The sequence below is a fragment of the Cynocephalus volans genome, chromosome 9 (genome assembly GCF_027409185.1).
Source record: "Cynocephalus volans isolate mCynVol1 chromosome 9, mCynVol1.pri, whole genome shotgun sequence".
Lineage (NCBI taxonomy): Eukaryota > Metazoa > Chordata > Mammalia > Dermoptera > Cynocephalidae > Cynocephalus > Cynocephalus volans.
Window position 1 is genome coordinate 134,631,977 of NC_084468.1, and position 22,794 is coordinate 134,654,770.

The following is a 22,794-nucleotide window of genomic DNA, read 5'->3' on the forward strand; positions in this document are numbered from 1 at the left end:
TGAAGTCTTTAAATATAAGCATAGATCATTATTTTCTCAAAATGAAAAAAAAATTCACTTGATAGAAAATCTAGAATAATAGACATGGAAGTAGAATGACAAGAGTATCAACTAAGTAAAGCCCACAAAACTTTGCCACGATAGAAATAAATTTGCTTAAAATATGATTTCTTTTGTCTTTCAGCAACATTAGAAGTCCCGTATGCTGTTTTTTAGTTGGTACTATTTTTTTGTAAAAGAATTCAACAATATTTATCAAGAATCTAGGAAAGTTCATACCCCTTTGCACCTTTCTCTTGGTCCTGGGGGTCTTAGGAGGCAGGATAACATGTAGCCTCTGCCAGGAGTCCCTCAGGGAGCAGGGCCACACACAGCCCTGCCAAGAGAGTGCAGCAAGGTGAGTTGCTCAAGGCATGCCGTGAGCTAGGAGCTGCCGCCTGGGGAGGTGGTCAGCCAGAAAACAGACACAAAGTTCTGGGGCTTAGCGCACGCACTAAGCAACTTTATTGGGTATAGGCATGTATTATATATGTTTTAGCCAGCTGTAAACCCCTCCCACACCTCCCATCTCCTAGGTAACTCAAGAGGAAGTCTGTGGTTTGTGGTTAAGCTTTGTGAATTTTTGCATTTCTGCTGACAGTCTAAATCTCGGAGAGCAAAAGTGCCTCCATCTTTAACAGGTGTTCTCCCTCATTTTCTTCCACCCCTTGACCCAATAATTCTACTTCTAGAAATCTGTGTACAGTGAAGTGGTTGAAGATTTCTGTATAAAAATGTTCAAAGCAGGTCACTATCCAAATCAACACCAGAAAAATTATTGTACATTCATATGACAGATTATACACTTTTGAATACCTGTAGCCATGGGGAAACACTAGTGGTATACTAAAAACAGACTGAAGTGCCAATTGTTTTTAAAAATTATATACTTAAAATTGTTAGTGATTATTTCTGACCAGTGGAATTACTAATAATTTAGGAAATTGTAAAGAAGAAAAATTTTTCTACATTTTATATATTGAGTGTGTCTTATTTTTATTAAAAAAAAAGATTTTAAAAAACCCTAAATATTGGAAGGAAATAAAAATTCTCTACATATCCCTTCAACTCAGAGAATTTGGGGATATTAAATTATTAATTCAGCAGGGTAATAACTCCCAAATATGCTTTACCAACAAAGCTTGTGATGGTGTGCTTTTTGGGTACTACAAATGCAACTGTTTAATAATCCTGGCAAAACTTTGCTGAAAACTTCTAATGGACTGCCGCAGTCTACTAAAGGAGCATAATAGATGAAAATTATATACAGCTTGAACTAATTGAAGATTACACACACAAAATCAAATTACGTTATGCCTGAATGAGAAGATTAAAAATTTGAACATAGGTTTGTCTATTACCATCATCAATAATTCAACAATTAAGAAAAAACTTGAACTCACCATAGTTTTGCTAAGAGAGATGCTATGCTGTTTTTGTCATCTTTGTCAAAAGTACTAGTTGAAGGAACTGATGAAAATGGTACTGTACTGCAGTTTGAAGATAATCTGTCAAGACACCTGTTCTCAGTTGTTATCTGCCAAACACAGATCCTGAGGTATCACACCTCAGATTACAAAAAGACAAAGGACAAACATGCATACATCTGAATATTTCCAATTTCTTATAACTAAAATTGTTACATAATCTGTGGGATAACTTTATAAATGAAAAATTTTAAGAGATTACACAAAAAATTCTAAATTTATAAATGGACTGTACTACAAAAAAACTATTTGTAGGTCAGCTGCTTGAAATTTTAAATGTATATTCTCATAGAAACAATGTCAACAATGATTGGTTCCCCAGCTTACCCTCCAAAATACTAATATAATAGTAGCTGAAAAGTGTTATGTTCACAAGAAGGAAATATACATAGGTCTCAAAGCATAGTAGAAAAAATGGCTAGTACTCTTGAGAATTTTCTTAGAAACTCCTGACATTAAATACCAGATTTATCATTAACCAAGAAAATTAGGAGAGTTAACTTTTTTGAGTCTCAGTTTTCTCATCTACTGAAAGGAGATAATATTTAATTTACAGTACTTAACTAACATTTAAACCATTTAAAAGTTAAATGAGTTAAGATATACAGGATAGCTGGAACAGTGCCTACAATACATAGTAGGTTCTTTTAAAATGAGAGCTATCATTAATAGCATTATTATACTAATACTGTACATTTAAAAGAGAAATAATAAAAAGCAATATGTTAACATTTTAATGACAAGACACACAAAGACAAAATTCTTCTTCACACAACTACAAAAGAATTCAAGAAGAGGATGAGGATTTTAAAGGACATGAATGACTTAAAACTCTAGTAATCCCATTTAAAAATTTTACCATAAACTGAAATTTATAAACAAACATAAAGCTATATGTACAAGAAGATTTATATAGTACTGCTGTAATAGTAAAAACCTATTTTCCACTGTTTTTGTAAATAAAGTTTTATTAAAATACAGTCACACCCATTTGTTTAAGTATTGGTTGGCTGCTTTCATGCTACAAAGGCAGAGCTATGTGATTGTAACAAAGACTACATGGTTCTCCAAATCTAAAATATTTGCTGTCTCTTTGCAGAAAAAGTTTGTGGATTTAAGCTATCCTCCACAAATGACACACAAATATTCCTTTTTAATTTTATTTCTACCTCATTTTAAAGAAAAATAATTTAAAATATGGTATTTGGAATAGAACTTGGTGTGTGTGTACATATTTATATATACACACACACACACACACACACACATACATACATATATATATATATAAATCAACTTGGTGTGTGTGTGTGTATATACAAAAACACTATAAAATTGTTTTCAACTATCAGAAATCCCAATTATGTATTTTACTATTGCCTGAGTTCCTGGGTTTCAGATGTGCAAGTACTTATCTCACATCTGCACCCCACCCTTCCCACAAAAGCTCTACCCCATTCTCTCAGTCTTCTATGTTGCTGATGTCTATGCTAAACAAACTCAAGAATACATGAGTCACTCTAAAAACAATATTTGTCTGTAAACCAGCACAGTCAACCAGGTATGTTTAAAAGTTCTATATAAACCAACAATTGCATGTCATTTGGAAATTTCTACCAAAATAGTAAATTGATGAATAACCTTAAAAGAATAACTTTAAGAAGTGCTCCAAATAAAAACAAAATGAGTTAAGAAATAAGATTTAAGCATTAAAAGCACATTTTCTTTCAACATATTATAATTAATTGTAAAACATATCGTCATTTCTCTTCTAACTAAAATGAAAAAAAAAATGCTGTCAGGCTGCGTATCATTGTTTCAGATGTTTAAAATGAAAAAGTAATGCATCTTAAGATTTAAGAAATATAATAATACCATAATTAGGCATTCTAATTTCAAAAGAAAAATAAAATAATTTCCAGCTATTTTATAGGTTAAATAACTTTTTCCTGTAAAATTTCTCTTTCCTTGAAGAACAAAGTTTTTCATGTTCTTGCTAAAAGTTATACTCCCAAATATTCCTGATACTAAGAATTACCTGTAGAACTTATTTTTAACAAGAATTCCAGCTGATACTTAGGATCAGTAAAGTCTGAGCAAATATAAATAAGTTACGAGGACCTTAACACTAAAAACACATTTTCATTTAAAGGTAACTGACTAACAGCTACATTGCTATTTACTGTTGTTAGTATTAAATCCAATGCTTATAGTATTTCAGAAGAGAGACTAGAATAATTTACATAATAATAAAGTAGGTACATTCCTATTTATTTACTATTAGTATTAAATCCAGTGCTACAGTATTTCAGATGAGAGACTAGAATAATTTATATAATAATAAAGTAGACTACCGGTACTAGTACTATAATTAATAGTAAGGTAAATACATTTCTTGAAACCATTTGAAGAGATATAAATTGAAGTTATAGTTATGAGTACTATTTTAAAGGATTTATCACAAATTTCAATTTAATTTTGTACAAAACCTTTACTGTACAAACATTAACTGAGTCAACATCTATGATGGACAGAGGGATAATATGTTTTTCAAATTTTAATAGCTCAAGACTGCATATAGTCTTACAAGCAGTAACGATATATTACATTCAGCTCACTACTTGGAAGGAAGGGGAAAAAAACGGCCTATAAAATACAGAAGGCTATTTACTTTGTTCACTTTGTTATCAAAGTGTATAAAAAGCTAAACATATCTAATGTAAAAGCTATATGATAGGCACAAAATATAATTAATTATATATGACATCAAGTCTTTTTTTTAAAAAAAGTTGTTAAAAGTCACGTTAATCTTTTTTTAAAAAGACGTTGATTTAAAAAATTACATTTTAATAATATTTATCATAAACTTTCCCAAGGGAAAATTAGTAAATTAAATAAGAAAGAGAATGTGAATCAACTTAAAGCTACCTAAATGAACCAGTTACAAAAAGGATATAATGTTGCAATCCCCTTAATATTTCTAGTAGTCAGAGTTAATGAGTTACATCTGAATGTGTTGATTTTATTTTTTAAATATTTTCCAAAAAATTTCCTAGTGTGAACTTTATTTTTCGTATTTAATTCGATTCTGTTATCACAACTGCAAGGCTATAATTTAACATAATAGCAACCTAGAAAAGTCAGATTGAATAGTACCCCTAGGAAGCCCTCAGGGAAAGCCTTACAGTTCTCTATTAATTTTTCTTACAGAATCTTCTCCTATGCCTTTTAAATTTAATGTCCATGTTAGAAAATAAAGGTAGAAAACACAGACTGCAATGTAATGAAGTAATTTCCCATACATTGTACTTAAGCTTATCAGAAATACTTAAAAAGAAAAAAATTAACTTGTTAATATCTTAACCCTTTAATTAAAAAAAAGCCTTACACTTCTTTCCCTCAATTTTAAAATTTATTTGTATTGGTATTTTCTTTTACAGAAGTATTAAAATAATAAATTAGTTTATTAATGACTTTAAAGCTACAAGAGGCCTCTGTGTAAAACGCTTAAATCAGAGCAGTGACCTCATTCAGCAGAAGCTATAAAGCTGACAAGGTGAAGAAAGACAAAATAAAAGAAACATTTTCTGAAAACATAATAAATAATAAAAGAAACAAGAGAGTGATGGAGATATTTGAATTCTATTTTCAACGTTTAAATTGTATTACATTTTAACCTCACTTAAAACATTTTCCAACATGGCTGCCACTTGTTTGGAGTAGAAGTGGAAACTACTCAAAAGGAACTAAGCTAATTAGAAAATAAATTTTTCAAAGGTTAAATCCCAGCAAATAGAAGATTTTCTTCACAAAGAAGGAAAAATATTTTTCCAGTGTTATAAATTATTCTACTTAATAAAATATTTCCCCTTTAGTTAAAAAAAAAAAAAGATACAGAAAGAGAACACTAACAGCACTGATATATGCAAACACTATGAACACTCATTTAATCCCAAAGAGAGGTTTTGTTTTTGTTCTTGTTTTTCTTTTTGGCTTAATGTGTTCAGGATCCTACACATATTTTAGATTTAAAAATATGCTGTTGTAGTAAATAATTCAAAATGGCAATACCAACTAACTCAGAAAATACAACAAACTGCTAACAGGGTCAATATTAACTTGACAGGGGAGAGGAATATGTCATTCTGAAAAACATCCAATAGATCATAACTTGATTATCTATTAACACAAGTTTTACAAAATGTTTGTTTGTTCAGGATTGTCTATATACAAACTGGATCATAACTACCACACAATAGCATGCTATTTTTATTTTATATAACAGCAAAAAGTATTGTCCATATTATATTAGGTTTGGATTTAAGAAACAGCAATTTAAAAATAATACAGCTTAAAGTGCCAAAGAAATCTATGGACTTGGAATAATATTTAACAGAGCTGGATTCTATATTTTCTATGTATAAGTAGAATACCACCAGCTTTTTGCTTTTCATGCAAAATAAAAACTACAAATTTGGGGTTTTAGTATTTGTCAACATATTTCAAAATATACCTTTTTACATTTACAAATTTAAAATAAGTATGCAGGATTCTAATCTCATAAAAAATAAATGATACAAAAAGGGTGGATTAGGTAACCCTGCCCTCTAGGCTCTATATCCTATTATAAAACTATCACTTATACAAGTTTTGTCTGGCTACAGAACGCATTGATAGTTTTAGTTAAGAACATAAATTGAAATGTGAACCATTTCTTCACTAAAGGGTGCAGAAGTACTTAATTTAAATAATTTATATTTATATTTTTCAAATTTATATTTTTCAAATGTGTAAGAACTTACCCGTCTTCGACAAAAGGGGAGACCTTGGGCAATGATGCTAATGCTAAATATCTTCATCACAGTTTGATGTGGTAGAGGCTCTTTTGCACTTTTAAGATCAACAGGAACCAAACCATGGTTTAGAGTGGCTTTTCCCGGTTTTGACATTTTAAAACTCCTCTTGGTTGATGAATACTCTCTACATGTAATACAGGCACATTACTAAAAACTCTGACCACCAAATTAAAAAATATATATTGTAATAATTTTTTTTAAAAAAGGCTGAGAACCCAAGACCTGCTGCTTTTGTCTCTCAACGTTCTCCTACCAAATGTCCTGACCTGTCTGAGGCTTGGTGAAGTGCAAACTATCCTAGAATAGCCAGGAATTATAAACTACTGAAGTGAAAGCTCCTGCTCCTGCCAGTCAAACAGCTGGTGAACCTCCCATACAAAGTAATGTGAATACAACCAAAGCAGGGCTGCGCTGTAAGGTCCCTTTTACTGTTTCTCCTACTAACTAACCTAGGTGTTCCCTAGAAAGTGAAAGTAAACTTTTCTTCCCCCCGCCCCCCCACAATTGTATCTTCTCTTGAATATCTTAATAAGTCTTTAAGTCATTAATATTTAGGAATACTTTGAATTATGTTTCAAATTTAAGTACAGTGCTTATGCACACTAAAAAAAATACATGTCTATACCTTTGTTCTAAGATATATTAGAATCAACACTATTTTCAAGTGTTTGTCTTAAGAATGCTCTCTTTTCCTTTTCCATTCATTCCATTCTTTATCTCGCACTCACTAAGATATTAAATATACTCTAGCTCTCTATAGCTATTAATACACACTTCAGATTAATCTTCCTACTAGAGTTTTTGTTTGTCAATCTCAGTTCAATCTCTACAATTCTGAAAAACTCATTGATTCTAACTGAAAGTATAACAGTCACATGACTGATTAAATATATATTTAAAAATTATTTATTTATAAAGGAAATTATGATGGGAAGTAATTATAGTAAAAGGGATAATTAGCCAGTCCATTGCAAATCCCTAGTGCCTAATTTCTCCAACATACCATGGTCAGATAAATCTTTCTAAAACACAGAGAAGGAATGTGGTATACAATCTACTCCTCAAGAACCTTTGATGGCTCCCCAATAAGTCTGGAGATAAAAACTATCTTCAAAATGCCCCCAAACTAATCTTTCCAGCATCATCTCAAACACTTCCCTAAATTAACCACTTATTCAAGTGTTAATCTTTATACTACATTCCATATTCAAGCTCGTGAGCTAGACTGTTTGAAGAAAAAAAGCTCTGTGTGAGAATTAATACAATAGTAGTCCTAATAGGTAATGGAAAATAAATGTGAACTATCCATTCACAAAGCTCAGTGAACTAGTTTGTTCTCTCCTTGGATTCTATTTTCTTCTCCCAATAGCCAGTCATCTCACTTATCTCTCCTTCTAAAAGCTTTGATGGATCTTTACAGTGTGAAGTTAGAATGTGATAGGGAGAGAATCAGAAAGGACAATGTCAGAAATGGTTGATTTCTTTTTTGACTTTGATGAGATCTGTCTTACTGAATATTAAAGTGGGCTTTTGGGAAGGGAATACATACACAAGAAATATTCCCAGTCCTACCCTAATGCTACACTCTTAAAGAAGACTTTCTCTCATATCATAATTTAAAACGTAGTGAAAAATGCAAAGTCAGTAGGTGACATTTTTAATTGCACAAAAGTAAATTTCACTGAAGAATTTATCCAAAGAAGATACACAAATGGCCAATAAGCACATGAAAAAATAAAGATAGTCAACTAATTATTAGGGAAAGGCAAATCAAAACCACAATGAGCTACCACTTCACATCCATTACAATGGCTATCATTAAAAACAAACAAGGGGAAATTAGAACCTTTGTGCATCGCTGGTAGGAATGTAAAATGAATGTAGCTGCTGTGGAAAAGGGTATAGTGATTCCTCAAAAAATTAAACATAAAATTACCATATAATCCAGCATTTCCACATCTAGGTATATGCCCAAAATAATTTAAAGCAGGGACTAGAACAGATAGTCTGTACACCCATGTTCACAGCATTATCCACAACAGCCAAAAGGTGTAAGCCACCTAACTGTCCATCGATGGATGAATAAACAAAATGTGATGTATACAAACAATAGAATATTATTATTCAGGCTTTAAAAAGATGGAAATTTTGACACATGCTACAACACTGATGAACCTTGAGGACATTATGCTAAGTGAAACGTCCATCAAAAATGAATAAATATTGTATGATTCCACTTATACAAAGTATTTACTTATTTATTTTGCTTAAAAAAAATTTTTTTTAAGATAACCGGTAAGGGGATCTTAACCCTTGACTTGGTGTTGTCAACACCACATTCTCCCAAGAGAGCTAACCGGCCATCCCTACATAGGGATCTGAACCCATGGCCTTGGTGTTATCAGCACCACACTCTCCTGAGTGAGCTAACTGGCCATCCCTACATAGGGATCTGAATCTGTGGCCTTGGTGTTATTATCAGCACCACACTCTCCCAAGTGAGCCACGGGCCAGCCCTATATAAGTATTTAAAGTAGTTAAATCCATAGAGATAGAAAGTAGAGGCTCACCAGTTGGTTATTGTGCTGCCTTATAACAGCAAGGTCAAGGATTCGGATCCACATACCTGCCAACCACCGAATAAATAAAAAATATTAAAAAAAAAAAAAAGAAGAAGAAGAAGAAAGAAAGGAAAAGAAAGTAGAACGGTTGTTACCAGGGGCAGGGGGAGGTAAAAATGGTAGTGTTTAATTCATACAGAGTTTCAGTTGGAGAAAATGAAGAAGTTCTGGAGATGGACGGTGGGAATGGATGTAAAACATTGTGAACATATTTAATGCCATTGAATTGTATATTTAAACATGGTTAAAATATTAAATTTTGTGTTATGAATATTTAATCACAATAAAGAAATGTTTTTAGATAAAAAAGTAAATGACTGAGAATAGAACCATCATCACCAAAAAAAACCCCAACAGAGATCTAGGGTTAAGAGAGAGAAGAGACAGTATGAGGGTACTGGAAATCTGTAAATTGATAAGGCAGAAAAAAAAAGTGAGACTGATATCCAAGATAACCCTGCCTAAAGCACCACAAAACTACCTACAACCTGGCAGAACGAATGTCACTAGCCTCCTCTTAGTCTCGGCATCTCCTCTGATGTTCACTTTATTTCCTAACAAAAGACCAATCTTTTCGTTTGTATAACATAACCTTCAGTCACATTTTACTTTTCTCTCACGAGAAAATGTCTTTTGCTAAAGAAGTTCTCGTGGAACACCCCGGCCCCAGTCACTATCCCTATCTTTGTTAGTATTACAATATGGTTTTATATAGACTGAGACTCCTTATTCTTAAAAAAATTCTGCCTCAGTAATATCTTTGAAATCAATTAGATAATTAACCCCCCAAATTCTTTTTTAGAACCAAAAGATATAATTTAAACTATATGATACTCCCATGCAGAAAAATTAGAAAAAGGTAGTACATTTCACAAGTTTAACATATTAATTGTGCATAGAAAAATGAATCAAACAGATCAGATCCAAAGTTAACTTTCACTTAATCCAATAGTTAATAAAGAGAGCATACTGCAAATTTTTACCTTCATATTTAAAAGCCTTCAAAGAACTTTAAAGTCACATGTATTTATATGCAGATACTTTAAAGATAAGGAAGATTTCTAATCTCCATGGAGTCTGATCCTAAAGGGTGGGTTGGAATTGAAAAAAACTTGGACTGGTAAAATTAAAATTAAAATTAAAATCAACACTTTTCATTCTCCAGCTTCTAAGAGGGCACAAATTATGAAGTAAAAATAGACTTTTTTCATTTTTAAGAAATTATTTACTATGATAAAGGAACAAAACAGGAATGAAAATTAAGGCTGTTTGTGTTTTTATACCAGATACCAACTTTTGGTAAGCACAAAGTGGAGACAATCTAATTTAACTCTTTTTTTCAAATCAGTAAATAGCTGCCCTCAACTGGATAGTACAGAGTACTGCAACTCCAGTAAATAAAACACTAAATCAAATTTTGTAAAAAAGAGAGACATTATAAGTGATTGAACAAAGTATTAACTTACAAATGTATGTAATATGTTTCATCTTTTCTTGGAGGATTCAAGTAACAGTACTTCTAAAGCAATATTCCTAATCATAATGGAAATAATCAAAACAATTCGAATATAGAAGAAAACCCTAGTCAATGAGAGAAATCACAGACAATGTATACAAGAACCCCAATTGTTAATACTGGAAAATGCAGCCAGTTCCATGTGTTCAAGAAAAGATAAAGTCTTAGTTTCAATCCTTACTTTTAAAAACAAAATTTAAGATACTCTTAATTATAACCAGCACTACCAATTGACAAGCTCTTTTTAAGATGATAACACAAATATTAAGGCAGCATAACATAGTAGGTTCATAGCATGGACTTTGAAGCCAAACTGCCTTACTCCAAACCCTGGCTCTACCAGGTATGACCTTAAATTAATCCCTTTGTGCCTCACTTTCACTATGCAGTACCTACCTCACAGGACTGTTGTGAGGATTAAATAAATTAATTTAAGTGTACAGAATAATGCCTTACATCTAGGAAGTGTTCCATAGTGTTAAAACTGCCATTATGATTACTACTGCTACTATTATTAGGATTTTTGCAGACTACATTTCAGTTTTTAAAATCACTAGGAAAGCAAGCAGAGATTCTAAAATCTACCTGTAATAACTTTGGAGTAGAATATTTTAAAACATAATATCTACAAGTTTCAGATAGACTTCCACAAATCTGTCAAAATTTTCACCCAAAAATGAAGCTGTAGTATCTTAGCAATAATGTCTTGGCATTTTAAGATTCCAGATATCACTTATCATCCAAGAAGAGCCCAACATTACAGAACTTGTAGTAAAGAGGTCTCTATATGAGATAATTTATTTTGCCAACTTATCACTTTCTGATTTTCTTTCTTCTAAAAGTTTGCATCGGCAAAAATGATTATCTATAAATGTTACATGTAACAAAATATCACAAATATAGTACCTGTAAAATGCATTACAGTTCCAAGCACTCCAATTCTCTTGTAACAACAACAAAAACTACCATTTATCCTGAACTTCCACCTTCTCTTTCATTTATCATTGTACAGAAGGTCGGGATTTAACTGCTCTTGACCAAAGGCCACAGCATAAGAGCAACACAAAGATATTCCATTTTTCATAACCTATTCCTGAATCAGTTAAAACCAATCACATGGAAGATACAAGTCTACTTACAAGCACAAATGATTTCATACCAAGAGTTTTGAAAGTCTCACCTCAAAACCTTTGACAGTGAGAATACCTATATATGCTATTTAAACTCAACACTAAATTCATTGCTTCCGTGAAATTAAGCAAAAAATGGCCTACTATTTTGTAGAAAAAGAAAATTTCAGAGGGGAAAAATTACACCACTACTAAAGCGAAATAAATCAGAAACAATATCTTTCTGATCACAGAATATATTATCAAGCATATTCATTTATTCAGGAATATAGAGAAAGATTATTTTCTGTATCAAACCAGTTTTCAGTCTTTTCTGACACCTTAGTTACCAGAGTGTTAATGTATTTCCCTACTAAACAATTAATGACCCAACAAAGAAAAGCCCAGGACCAGATGGATTCACAGCAGAATTTTACCAAACATTCAAAGAGGAATTGACACCGATTCTTTACAAACTATTCCAAAAGATTGAAACGGACGCAAATCTCCCAAACTCATTCTATGAAGCAAACATCATCCTGATAACAAAACCAGGTAAAGATATAACCAAAAAAGAAAACTACAGGCCGATATCCTTGATGAATATAGATGCAAAAATCCTCAATAAAATACTAGCAAACAGAATACAGCAACACATCCGTAAAATTATTCACCACGATCAAGTGGGATTCAACCCAGGGATGCAAGATTGGTTCAACATACGCAAATCAATAAATGTGATACACCATATTAATAAAATCAAACACAAGGACCATATGATCATCTCTATAGATGCTGAAAAGGCATTTGATAAAATTCAACATTCATTCATGACAAAGACCCTCTATAAGTTAGGTATAGATGGAAAGTATCTCAACATAATTAAAACCATATATGCCAAACCCACTGCCAATATCATCCTGAATGGGGAAAAGCTGAAAGCTTTTCCTTTAAGAACAGGAACTAGACAAGGATGCCCACTCTCACCACTTCTATTCAACATAGTGTTGGAAGTACTAGCCAGAGCAATCAGAGAAGAGAAGGAAATAAAGGGCATCCAGATTGGAAAAGAAGAAGTCAAACTGTCCCTGTTTGCAGATGACATGATCCTATATATTGAACAGCCTAAAGCCTAAACAAAAAAACTCTTGGAGTTGATAAATGATTTCAGCACAGTAGCAGGATACAAAATCAACACACAAAAATCAGTAGCATTTCTATTCTCCAACAGTGAACATGCAGAAAGAGAAATCAAGAAAGCCTGCCGATTTACAATAAGCCACCAAAAAAATAAAATACTTAGGAATTGAGTTAACCAAGGATGTGAAAAACTCTATAATGAGAACTGCAAACCACTGCTGAGAGAAATTAGAGAGGATACAAGAAGATGGAAAGATATCCCATGCTCTTGGATTGGAAGAATCAACATAGTGAAAATGTCCATACTACCCAAAGTGATATACAAATTCAATGCAATCCCCATCAAAATTCCAATGACATTTTTCTCAGAAATGGAAAGAACTATCCAGACATTTATATGCAATAACAAAAGACCATGCATAGCCAAAGCAACGCTGAGCAAAAAAAATAAAGCTGGAGGCATAACACTACCTGACTTTAAACTATACAACAAAGCTATAATAACCAAAACAGTATGGTACAGGCATAAAAATAGACACACTGATCCATGGAATGGAATAGAGAATCCAGAAATCAACCCACACACCTACAGCCATCTGATCTTTGACAAAGGCACCAAGCCTATACACTGGGGAAGAGACTGCCTCTTTAGCAAATGGTGCTGGGAGAACTGGATATCAATATGCAGGAGAATGAAACTAGACCCATACCTTTCACCATACACTAAACTCAACTCAAAATGGATTAAAGAATTAAATATACACCCTGAAACAAAAAACTTCTTAAAGAAAACATAGGAGAAACACTTCAGGAAGTAGGACTGGACACAGACTTCATGAATACGACCCCAAAAGCATGAGCTACCAAAGGAAAAATAAACAAATGGGATTATATCAAACTAAAGAGCTTCTGCACAGCAAAAGAAACAATTAACGGAGTTAAAAGACAACCAACAGAGTGGGAGAAAATATTTGCAAAATATACATCTGACAAAGGATTAATATCCAGAATATACAAGGAACTCAAACAACTTTACAAGAAAAAAACAAGCAACCCAATTAAAAAATGGGCAAAAGAGCTAAGTAGGCATTTCTCTAAGGAAGATATCCAAATGGCCAACAGACATATGAAAAAATGCTCAACATCACTCAGCATCCGGGAAATGCAAATCAAAACCACATTGAGATACCATCTAACCCCAGTTAGGATGGCTAAAATCCAAAAGACTATGAACGATAAATGCTGGCGAGGCTGCGGAGAAAAAGGAACTCTCATACATTGTTGGTGGGACTGCAAAATGGTGCAGCCTCTATGGAAAATGGTATGGAGGTTCCTTAAACAATTGCAAATAGATCTACCATACGACCCAGCCATCCCACTGTTGGGAATATACCCAGAGGAATGGAAATCATCAAGTCGAAGGTATACCTGTTCCCCAATGTTCATCGCAGCACTCCTTACAATAGCCAAGAGTTGGAACCAGCCCAAATGCCCATCATCAGATGAGTGGATACGGAAAATGTGGTACATCTACACAATGGAATACTACTCAGCTATAAAAACGAATGAAATACTGCCATTTGCAACAACATGGATGGACCTTGAGAGAATTATATTAAGTGAAACAAGTCAGGCACAGAAAGAGAAATACCACATGTTCTCACTTATTGGAGGGAGCTAAAAATTAATATATAAATTCACACACACACATACACACACACACACAAACCGGGGGCGGGGGGGAAGAAGATATAACAACCACAATTATTTGAAGTTGATACAACAAACAAACAGAAAGGACATTTTTGGGGGGGAGGGGGGGAGGGAGAAGGGAGGGAGGTTTTGGTGATGGGGAGCATTAATCAGCTACAATGTATATCGACAAAATAAAATTTAAAAAAAAAAAAAAAAAATGAAATACTGCCATTTGCAACAACATGGATGGACCTTGAGAGAATTATATTAAGTGAAACAAGTCAGGCACAGAAAGAGAAATATCACATGTTCTCACTTATCAGTGGAAGATAAAAATAAATAAATACACACACACACACACACACACACACACACACACACACACACACACACACACACACACACACACACACACACACACACACACACACACACACACACACACACACACACACAAAACAGACCGGTGGGGAGAAGACTCAACAATTACAATTCCTTGAAGTTGACACGACAAGCATACAGAAAGGACATTGTTGGGTGGGAGGGGGGAGAGGGAGAAGGGAGGGAGGTTTCGGTAATGGGCCACAATAATCAACCACATTGTATATCGACAAAAGAAAATTTTAAAAATAAATAAATAAATAAATTTAATCTTTAAAAAAAACAATTAATGAATAAAAGCAATTAATGTATGAAGATAGAGCAATTTAAACAAAGGGGAAAACAGTCATAAATCAAGAAATTAAGTTCTGTGCTTAATGACAAATAAACTATTAAAATTGTATTAGTAATAAATAACTTTAAAAAAAACCCAACAAACAATATTTAATTATATCAATTGTAGAAACATAAATACAATTCGATTTGGTATGAAAAATATTTAAATATATGGCATACCTTTTAAAGTTTTAATATCATAAAAGACATACATCAAATGAATAAAAATGTTTTATAAAAATTAAAATCACATTTAAAATGAGCCCTAAAGAAGTTCTAAAATACATTTACATGCTCAAAGTGCTCAGTAAGAAGGATGGCAACTTCCAGTTATAATGTATTTGAGACATAACATTCATGTAAACATTTAATGGGTCACAACATGTTATTGTACTTTCCTGCTAATTTTCGTTGCTTGGCACCAAGGACAGCCCATAACTATTTAAGAGAAATAAACCTGGGTTCTGAAAGAGCACATACAGTATACACAGGATAAAAGTGACCTGGGAGTTGGACATTTGCAAAATAAAAGCACTGTATGTACATGAATGAGAGTACTTCAAAAAGTTTCTGGAAAGATTCATATTATCTTTTAATTCTAGTTTTCCACAAACTGTTTGAAGTACCCTCATATATGCAGCATTTTCAAGATAAAAATGCTAGAATACCAGGCTATTTAAAGTATTGTAACTGGTTTGATTCATATAATAAAGGTCTGATTACTAGACATTTAGGCTGTTTCCAGTTCTGTTGGAAATTTCCAGTAATTTCTAAATAATTGGCTGAAAATAAGTTACAAATGAAAAAGTAAAATATGGAAAACCAACCAAAATAAATCCTAAGAAATAATAAGTTTAAAGGTGACAAAACCACCCAATGGTACTCCAGAAACTCCAAGATTCAGAAACACTATTTATTAATTTATTTAAAACTAAATTCTTTGAATAAACCATTGTCTCAGCCAACTTTCTTTTGGCCAAATTACCTGGAATTAATACTCCAAAGTAAACTCACCAGTTTATTGGGTGAATTTTAAGTTCTAGTTTCAGCTCCACCACTAACTGGTAACCTTAGGCAAATCTCGTCTTCAGATTTCAACAATGGGGAGGCTGGACCAGATGACTGAGCATAAAGTCCCTGGCAGCTTTAAGAGTATATTACAGCTCTTTAATATCAGTTATATAGCCTTCTTGTAATGTGTTGAATTGTCAATTTGCTGAGTCCTCACTGTTAAGTGAATAGTATAGTTACAGTTTTACAGAATATATCAAATAAAATTCACTGGTTCATTTAATTTGTGTATACCTTCTAAAAACAAGCCTCTATGCCTGTATTGTGTATATACAAGGGTGCTTCAAACAGTTCATGGAAAGATTCATATTATCTTTCAATTCTATTTTTCCATGGACTTTTGAAGTATCCTTGAATTTGTGTTGTATAATAAGAAAATATTTTATTGGAAAGAAAGGTACAGGCATAATGATTTTTTTTAAAAAAATGATTAAAAAGATGAAATTCAAGAAAAATAACATCAGGATTTTTCTGATTCCATATTATACTGTAACCATTTGTATATTTTTGTTTTCCTTTCCTATGTACCATAGTGATCTAAACAGTGACATAGAGTATGTATGTGTTGTGTATATATATGTATATTTTTTGAGTAAACTTTAGATTTTATTTCTATATTTTTAAGTAAAAGCTTTAATTTTTAAATGACACTTTTCCTCATTCTTTCATTAAATAAAGAAATATTTGAAATACAACAAAAATCCAACTATCAGATTGAATTTTGTAAATATTTCAGAAATGCCCAGTATGAAGTCCACAACAACTATAACATAACTTGACTTACAATTAACTTTAACGTTTACAGTCTGTGCTGAGTTATCCCGGCTGTTAAACTGGCCTTACACAGTTGCTCATCAAAAATTTAGTTGATGATTATTATAGTTATACCTTTAAGTCAATTATGACAAAAATGACATAGTAATTACAGGTATTTCAGTCATGCAAAACCCTCACGTGAGATGACAGAGTAAGCAATTCAAAGCAACTTAATTTTCCACAATTTTCAAAACAAAATTTAATTGTGGGAACAAAGACAAAAACTTCTCTAATATCAGTTTTTAAGGTCCATCACTTAAATTACTTTTATGAACAAGTTTAAACAGTCCACCAACTTTCAGTTAAATTAAATATTACTTATCAATCACTTATTTCTTCTGTAAAAACTCTGATGAGTATTGCAGGCCAGGAAATCATAAATAGGCACATGATACTAATAATTCTTTTAAAGCACAATTAAGTAATGCAGGTAGTTATATAATATAGCTTTAAAGAAACTAAACTAAAACTAAACCAAGCTATAATGCAGGAAGCTAACCAAACTGACAGTGCAACACATTATAAGAATTTATCTTATGAAAAATAAAAACTAAACTATGGAAATGTCAATATCTGACCAAGTGCTGACAATTTAAGAAAGTAAAATAGTAAGGAGTGGGGAGATAATTGTTTCCTACAATGTTGCGTTTCTGACACAATAATAAATAAAAACGAATTATTCTGAATGAGATAAACTTAGTATCACAACTTCATCTATATAATTTTCAGTAACATGCTATGAAAGTATGAGACAATGAGATTCACTTAAAGTACTTCAGCACAGAATTTAAGTATAGGATCACTTGCTTTGAGTACAGAAAATACTTTCAGTATAGAATTAAGCTATAGAAAATACAAATTCAGGATCTCATTCTTGGATGGGCTCACAGTTGACACTACTGGCCTTTTACATTGTCAAAATTACATATTCAACAAAATACAGTCTGATAAACATCAACATTAATTTTATAGTTGAAGTTTAAATTAAATTGAGAGTCTAATTTTTTTTTTGAGAGTCTAACTCTTACTCTACTCATTTCAATAAGTAAATCATTAGCTGGCTATCAAGGAAGATTAAAAACAAAAACTCAATCCCTATAATTCTTGAGTATACTGAAATAGAAGGATCTTGAGATGGAAAGAGGAAGAAGTTTAGGGATACTAGGAGACTATCAGAGATTTACAGAAGATATAATGGAAGTCTCAGCTATACTGCTTAAAAACACATATGTATTACTTCAGACTGAGACGATGAGTTGGAAGGGTTAAACACTAACAGAGTTTCTAGTAGATCATGCTGTTTCACTTAATTACTACAGGACTGTAAGGTATCATTATCCTACTTTTTATAGACAAGGAAACTGAAGCTCAGAAAGGTTTAAAAATTTGTCCAAGGTAACACAGCTGCCAGGCAATAGAATTGAGATTTTAACTCTACCATGTCTAATTACTAACCTCATCCTTTGTAAGAGAACATCTGTTCTATTCTATTGAATGTTAAGTCCTAACCTAGTAGAGTTACTTCCTAACCTAGTTGTTTTCTAGATTTACTTCTTATGATCTATGTTTCAGATATGTAAGTTCACCAGATAACTGAGCTCTAAATAACTGAAATAAAGTATTGTATAAGACATTTATATATTATACACAGGATCTGTTTTAACATGCCTGATTTTCATGAAGCCCAAATTTAAAAATAAAAAAAAAAAACAGGAATAAGAGCAAATATATTATGACTTCCTATGGCAAACTCTATTCTCAAAGATGGTCACAACAATGTCCCCCATCTCACATTCTCTTCTTGTAATGTGATTCTGACAATGAAAGGTGGAAGGGGATTCTCCTTTCCTTAAAAGCTGGCAGACCTTTGTGACTATTTTGACCACTAGAGAGAGTAAAGGTGAATAATGTGACTTCTAAGCTAAGTCATAAAAAGGAGATTTGGTTTCCACCTTTACTGCTGGAACATTCACATGTAGCCCTGATGTGCTGTTTAAGTAGTCTGATTGCCTTGAGGCCACCACGCCATGAAGAAGCCCAAACTAGCCCACACAAAAAGACCATATATAGAGAAGTCCTAAGACTATATGAAGAGAAAAAGATTTAAAATTTAAATCTTTTCATTTTAATTTAAAATTTAAAATTTTCACTCATTAAAGCCTAAGACAGATGACAGCATACTGGTAAAGTACAAACAAGTCATTCTAGAAAATTAAACTTATAACGTAGACACATAGAGCCAACATCTGTAGCTAACCAAATGAATAACTCTTGGCACTTATTGCCCAAATTCACCCGTACCTTTCTTATATTTCTACTCCTCATGTGCATCTGATTTCAATAACCAGAAACTGCCATTTAAGACTAAACAGAAACACAGAGAATTAAAGCATTTCACTTTGAAAGTAAAGCATCTCCTAAAAACAACTATTTCTAAAGCAAAGAAGCCACCTTCTAATAACTGCATCAGCAAAGATCACCTGACAGAAAGACAAGGTACATTTGAACAAAGTAGACCCTTTTCTGGAAAAAAACAAAAGAAATTTATGCATCAATTTTAATCTTGGCAATCAATGAAAACAATTTTTCTTCCATTTATATTTCATATAACTAGTGGTTAAAGTTTACATGTGAGATGCTATCCTAACAACAATACTTACTATGAGGAAGAATCAACTTAATATTCCATGCCAGATTCGGCTAGTAGCTATAAATCAAGAATTTACAAAATGTGTTCTCTAAAATGCATCCTAAACAGAGATAATTTCAACCTACCTGAAACTATCGTTCCATTTGTAGTGATTGCTTTCATTTGTTTATAATTATCTCTTCACTGTGAAAAAATTAGGAATTCTCTACAGTATCAAGCTGTAATTCTAGAATTTCTACAAAAATGACAAAGAAAATCCTCCCTTGCATTTACTCCAGTTCCAACTATTCAGTTCAAGAATACCCAAGTATCATTAAAGAACAGAACATGCATTTTCATCTCTTCTGAACATTTCATGTGAGGACTCAAAGCCCAAGATGATCAAAGCTTACTTTTAGGTTCTTTATCAAATTCTTTCTAGGTTCGGCATTAACCAATAAGGGAAAAAATAACTGTTAGGGATCAGAATGCATCATAGTTAGCACTAACAAATTTAAAACATTGCACAGCTGAACTCTGCTAAAAGCCATAATAATTCAGGCAAAAGTCAGTGAACTGGTTCCAACCCACCTAGGCGAGTATCTTTGGAACTAAAAATATTTTGCATAGCACTCTATCTAGCCTGAACTAGTAAGTTAAATTAGTTATAGCATAGACTTGTAACATTATAATAATTAACCTTATGAAATATAATAGTTAACACTTATTAAGAACTTACTATCTGCCAGTCATTGTCCTGAGTACCCTGCATACAATATCTCACTGAATCTCTCTTCTCAATAACACAATGTGGTAAATTCTGCTACTATCCTTAAGATAACTCTACAAGAGAGGTTAACAATTTGCTCAAGGTCAAATTGTCATGAAGTGAAAGAGCTAGTATTTGAAAACCCCAAGTCTCACTTCAGAGATCACACTCTGTTAGCTACCACTACTCACGAGCCATGAATGCACTTGTTATAGATGTGCTATTGAGGACAAGATCTATTGAATCACACGTGAAACCACTGTGTGTACAGGCGCGCTTACGCACGCAGATGACATAGTTCTCCCTCAGTATCAATGGGGTATTGGTTCCAGGACCCCCCACACCACAGACACCAAAATCTGCAGATCCTCAAGTCCCTAATGAGAGGTCTTCGAAAAGTTCATGAAAAATGTGTATTTTGAAAAAACTATGCATGACTTTCAAAATATTTTTGCATCAAAATACACTCATCAGGAGAAGCCATGATGAGAGAAAGAAAAAACTGCTCGGACCATCTTGAGCCCTGGCCATGTCCAGGCTGAAGCTGCTAAATGCACCGAGCAGGAGCTGGCAAAAGCTGCAGCTGTGCCCTCCAGATGAAGTTGCTTGGAGGCGACAGGGGAGAAGAGGGCCTTGGCGACCCCCAGGCCAGCAAGACCACTAACAGGGTTCCCGTGAACTCACACAGGAGCAAAGAGCCACAACTGAAGAAAAGGAGCCACTCAGAGGCCAGTGAGTCACAGCAAGGGACTGGTGCATGACATGTCCCATGTGAAGTGTTTGCAGCAAGGGTGGTAGGGAAGACGGGCCTACCAGGAGAACACTGGGGCACAGCAAGGACAGCTGATTTGGACCCTATCAGCGAAGGGCCACTCAGAGAAGACTGGTCAGGAATATAGAATTGCATGGGGTGCAGTTTGATGTAAAGACTGAGGCCCAGACCAGAGTTTCAGATCTCTTGAGAGTTCGAAGTACCTGTAAAGTCCATCATTAAAACCTGAGCTGCACAAAAAGCCTTCCCTAGGGAATCAGCAGCAAAGCAGCAATCTAGCTCAACCACAGAGCTCAAGTACTGGTCCCCACAGGAAGTTCCCCCATTTTACAAGCAAACAAAGAACAACAAATTAGTTCCAGCACAGAGTTTAAATGGTGGGAACAGCAAATAACCCAACACAGAACTGAAAGAAAAAACAAAGTACCCACAACCAGAGATAAAGTTTCATATTAACTAGTAAAGGTCTCATTTCACCAAAGAACACCTATAATGCGTAGAAGAACTAGAAGACCCCTAAGATACTAAACCAGAAAGTGGGGAGGGCCAGGGGCCTCAGCAATGCCTCCTGACACCCACAACCAATTCCAAGGGTGGGGGATGAGGGCCTCAGCCATGCCTCCCCAGCACATGCAGCCAGCCCAGCAGCAACCACTAAGCCGCAGCAAGTAGCGCCCTGGGTTCCCAAGCTGGGACAGTGGGGGTGAGGTGTTGGGAAAACAGAATAATTTAATCAGGTCCCCTCACCTTAGGGACGGTTGATGATGGTGCAGTGCATTCTTTGTAAGCAAATTGTGTGTGGGGGGGTGGGGCTAGGGCACATGCATGGCACTGCCACCTTGGCTGGTGTCGACTGCCTCAGGCGTCCGCCTGTGCAGCCATGCTCTCCCATCCTATGGCTTCCAAGGACCTGTTTGCCAGCTACCTAGCTCACAGACCTGCGTGTGAGGGGTCTGGTAACCCAGCCTGGCATGTGAGGGGTCTGGGGACCCAGCCTAGCATATGAAGGGTTTGTGACCCAGTCTGTGAACGAGCTTGAGGGGTCTGTGAGCTCCAGACCCAGCCCTAGCTCAACAATTGGCCCAGTCAGCAGGACTACCGGCAGGTAAAAGAGGATGACGTGAAGGCTCTCCCACACCCCCCCTGACATCTGTACCCAGCTCAGCAATGACCAAGCCACTGCTGGAAGCCTCGCAGTCTCCCCTATGTGAATGAGAGGGATGCCACAGGCCTCAATCCTGCCCCTCCTCCTCCCTCTTTCTTCCATCCCATTTCCTTCCCTTTTCCCCTCTCCTCTCCCTCCCAACTGCTCTGCAACAACATCCTAGAATGTAAAAAATAATAATAAAATTTCATTTTCTTTAACAATAAATAAATAAACTCATACTAACTTGTTATAACATGTCTGGTTTGATGCACTAGGAAGGATAAGACATCAGGGGCTGGCGAATTAGCTCGGTTGGTTAGAGTGTGGTCCTGATAACACCAAGATCCAGGGTTCAATCCCTGTACTGGCCAGCCACCAAATAAAAAAAAAAAAAAAAAGATAAGACAGCA

At 34.1% G+C, this 22,794-nt stretch overlaps 1 protein-coding gene across 3 annotated transcripts in view; it reads right to left on the minus strand.

Annotated features, from left to right (window-relative positions):
• Positions 1–22,794, minus strand: part of FBXW7 (F-box and WD repeat domain containing 7) — a 228,258-nt gene that overhangs the window by 47,927 nt on the left and 157,537 nt on the right. The window contains exons 1-2 of one of the 3 annotated variants that reach the window (XM_063108226.1): positions 6,605–6,656; positions 6,329–6,506 (exon numbers count right to left, since the gene is read on the minus strand). The exons of 1 other annotated variant lie outside the window; for it this stretch is intronic. In XM_063108226.1, the coding sequence (XP_062964296.1) occupies positions 6,329–6,475 (147 nt within the window). In that variant the 5' untranslated portion in view covers positions 6,476–6,506; positions 6,605–6,656. Of the gene's footprint in view, positions 1–6,328; positions 6,657–22,794 lie in introns of those variants that run through there. One more of the 3 variants, XM_063108225.1, reaches the window with a different exon arrangement.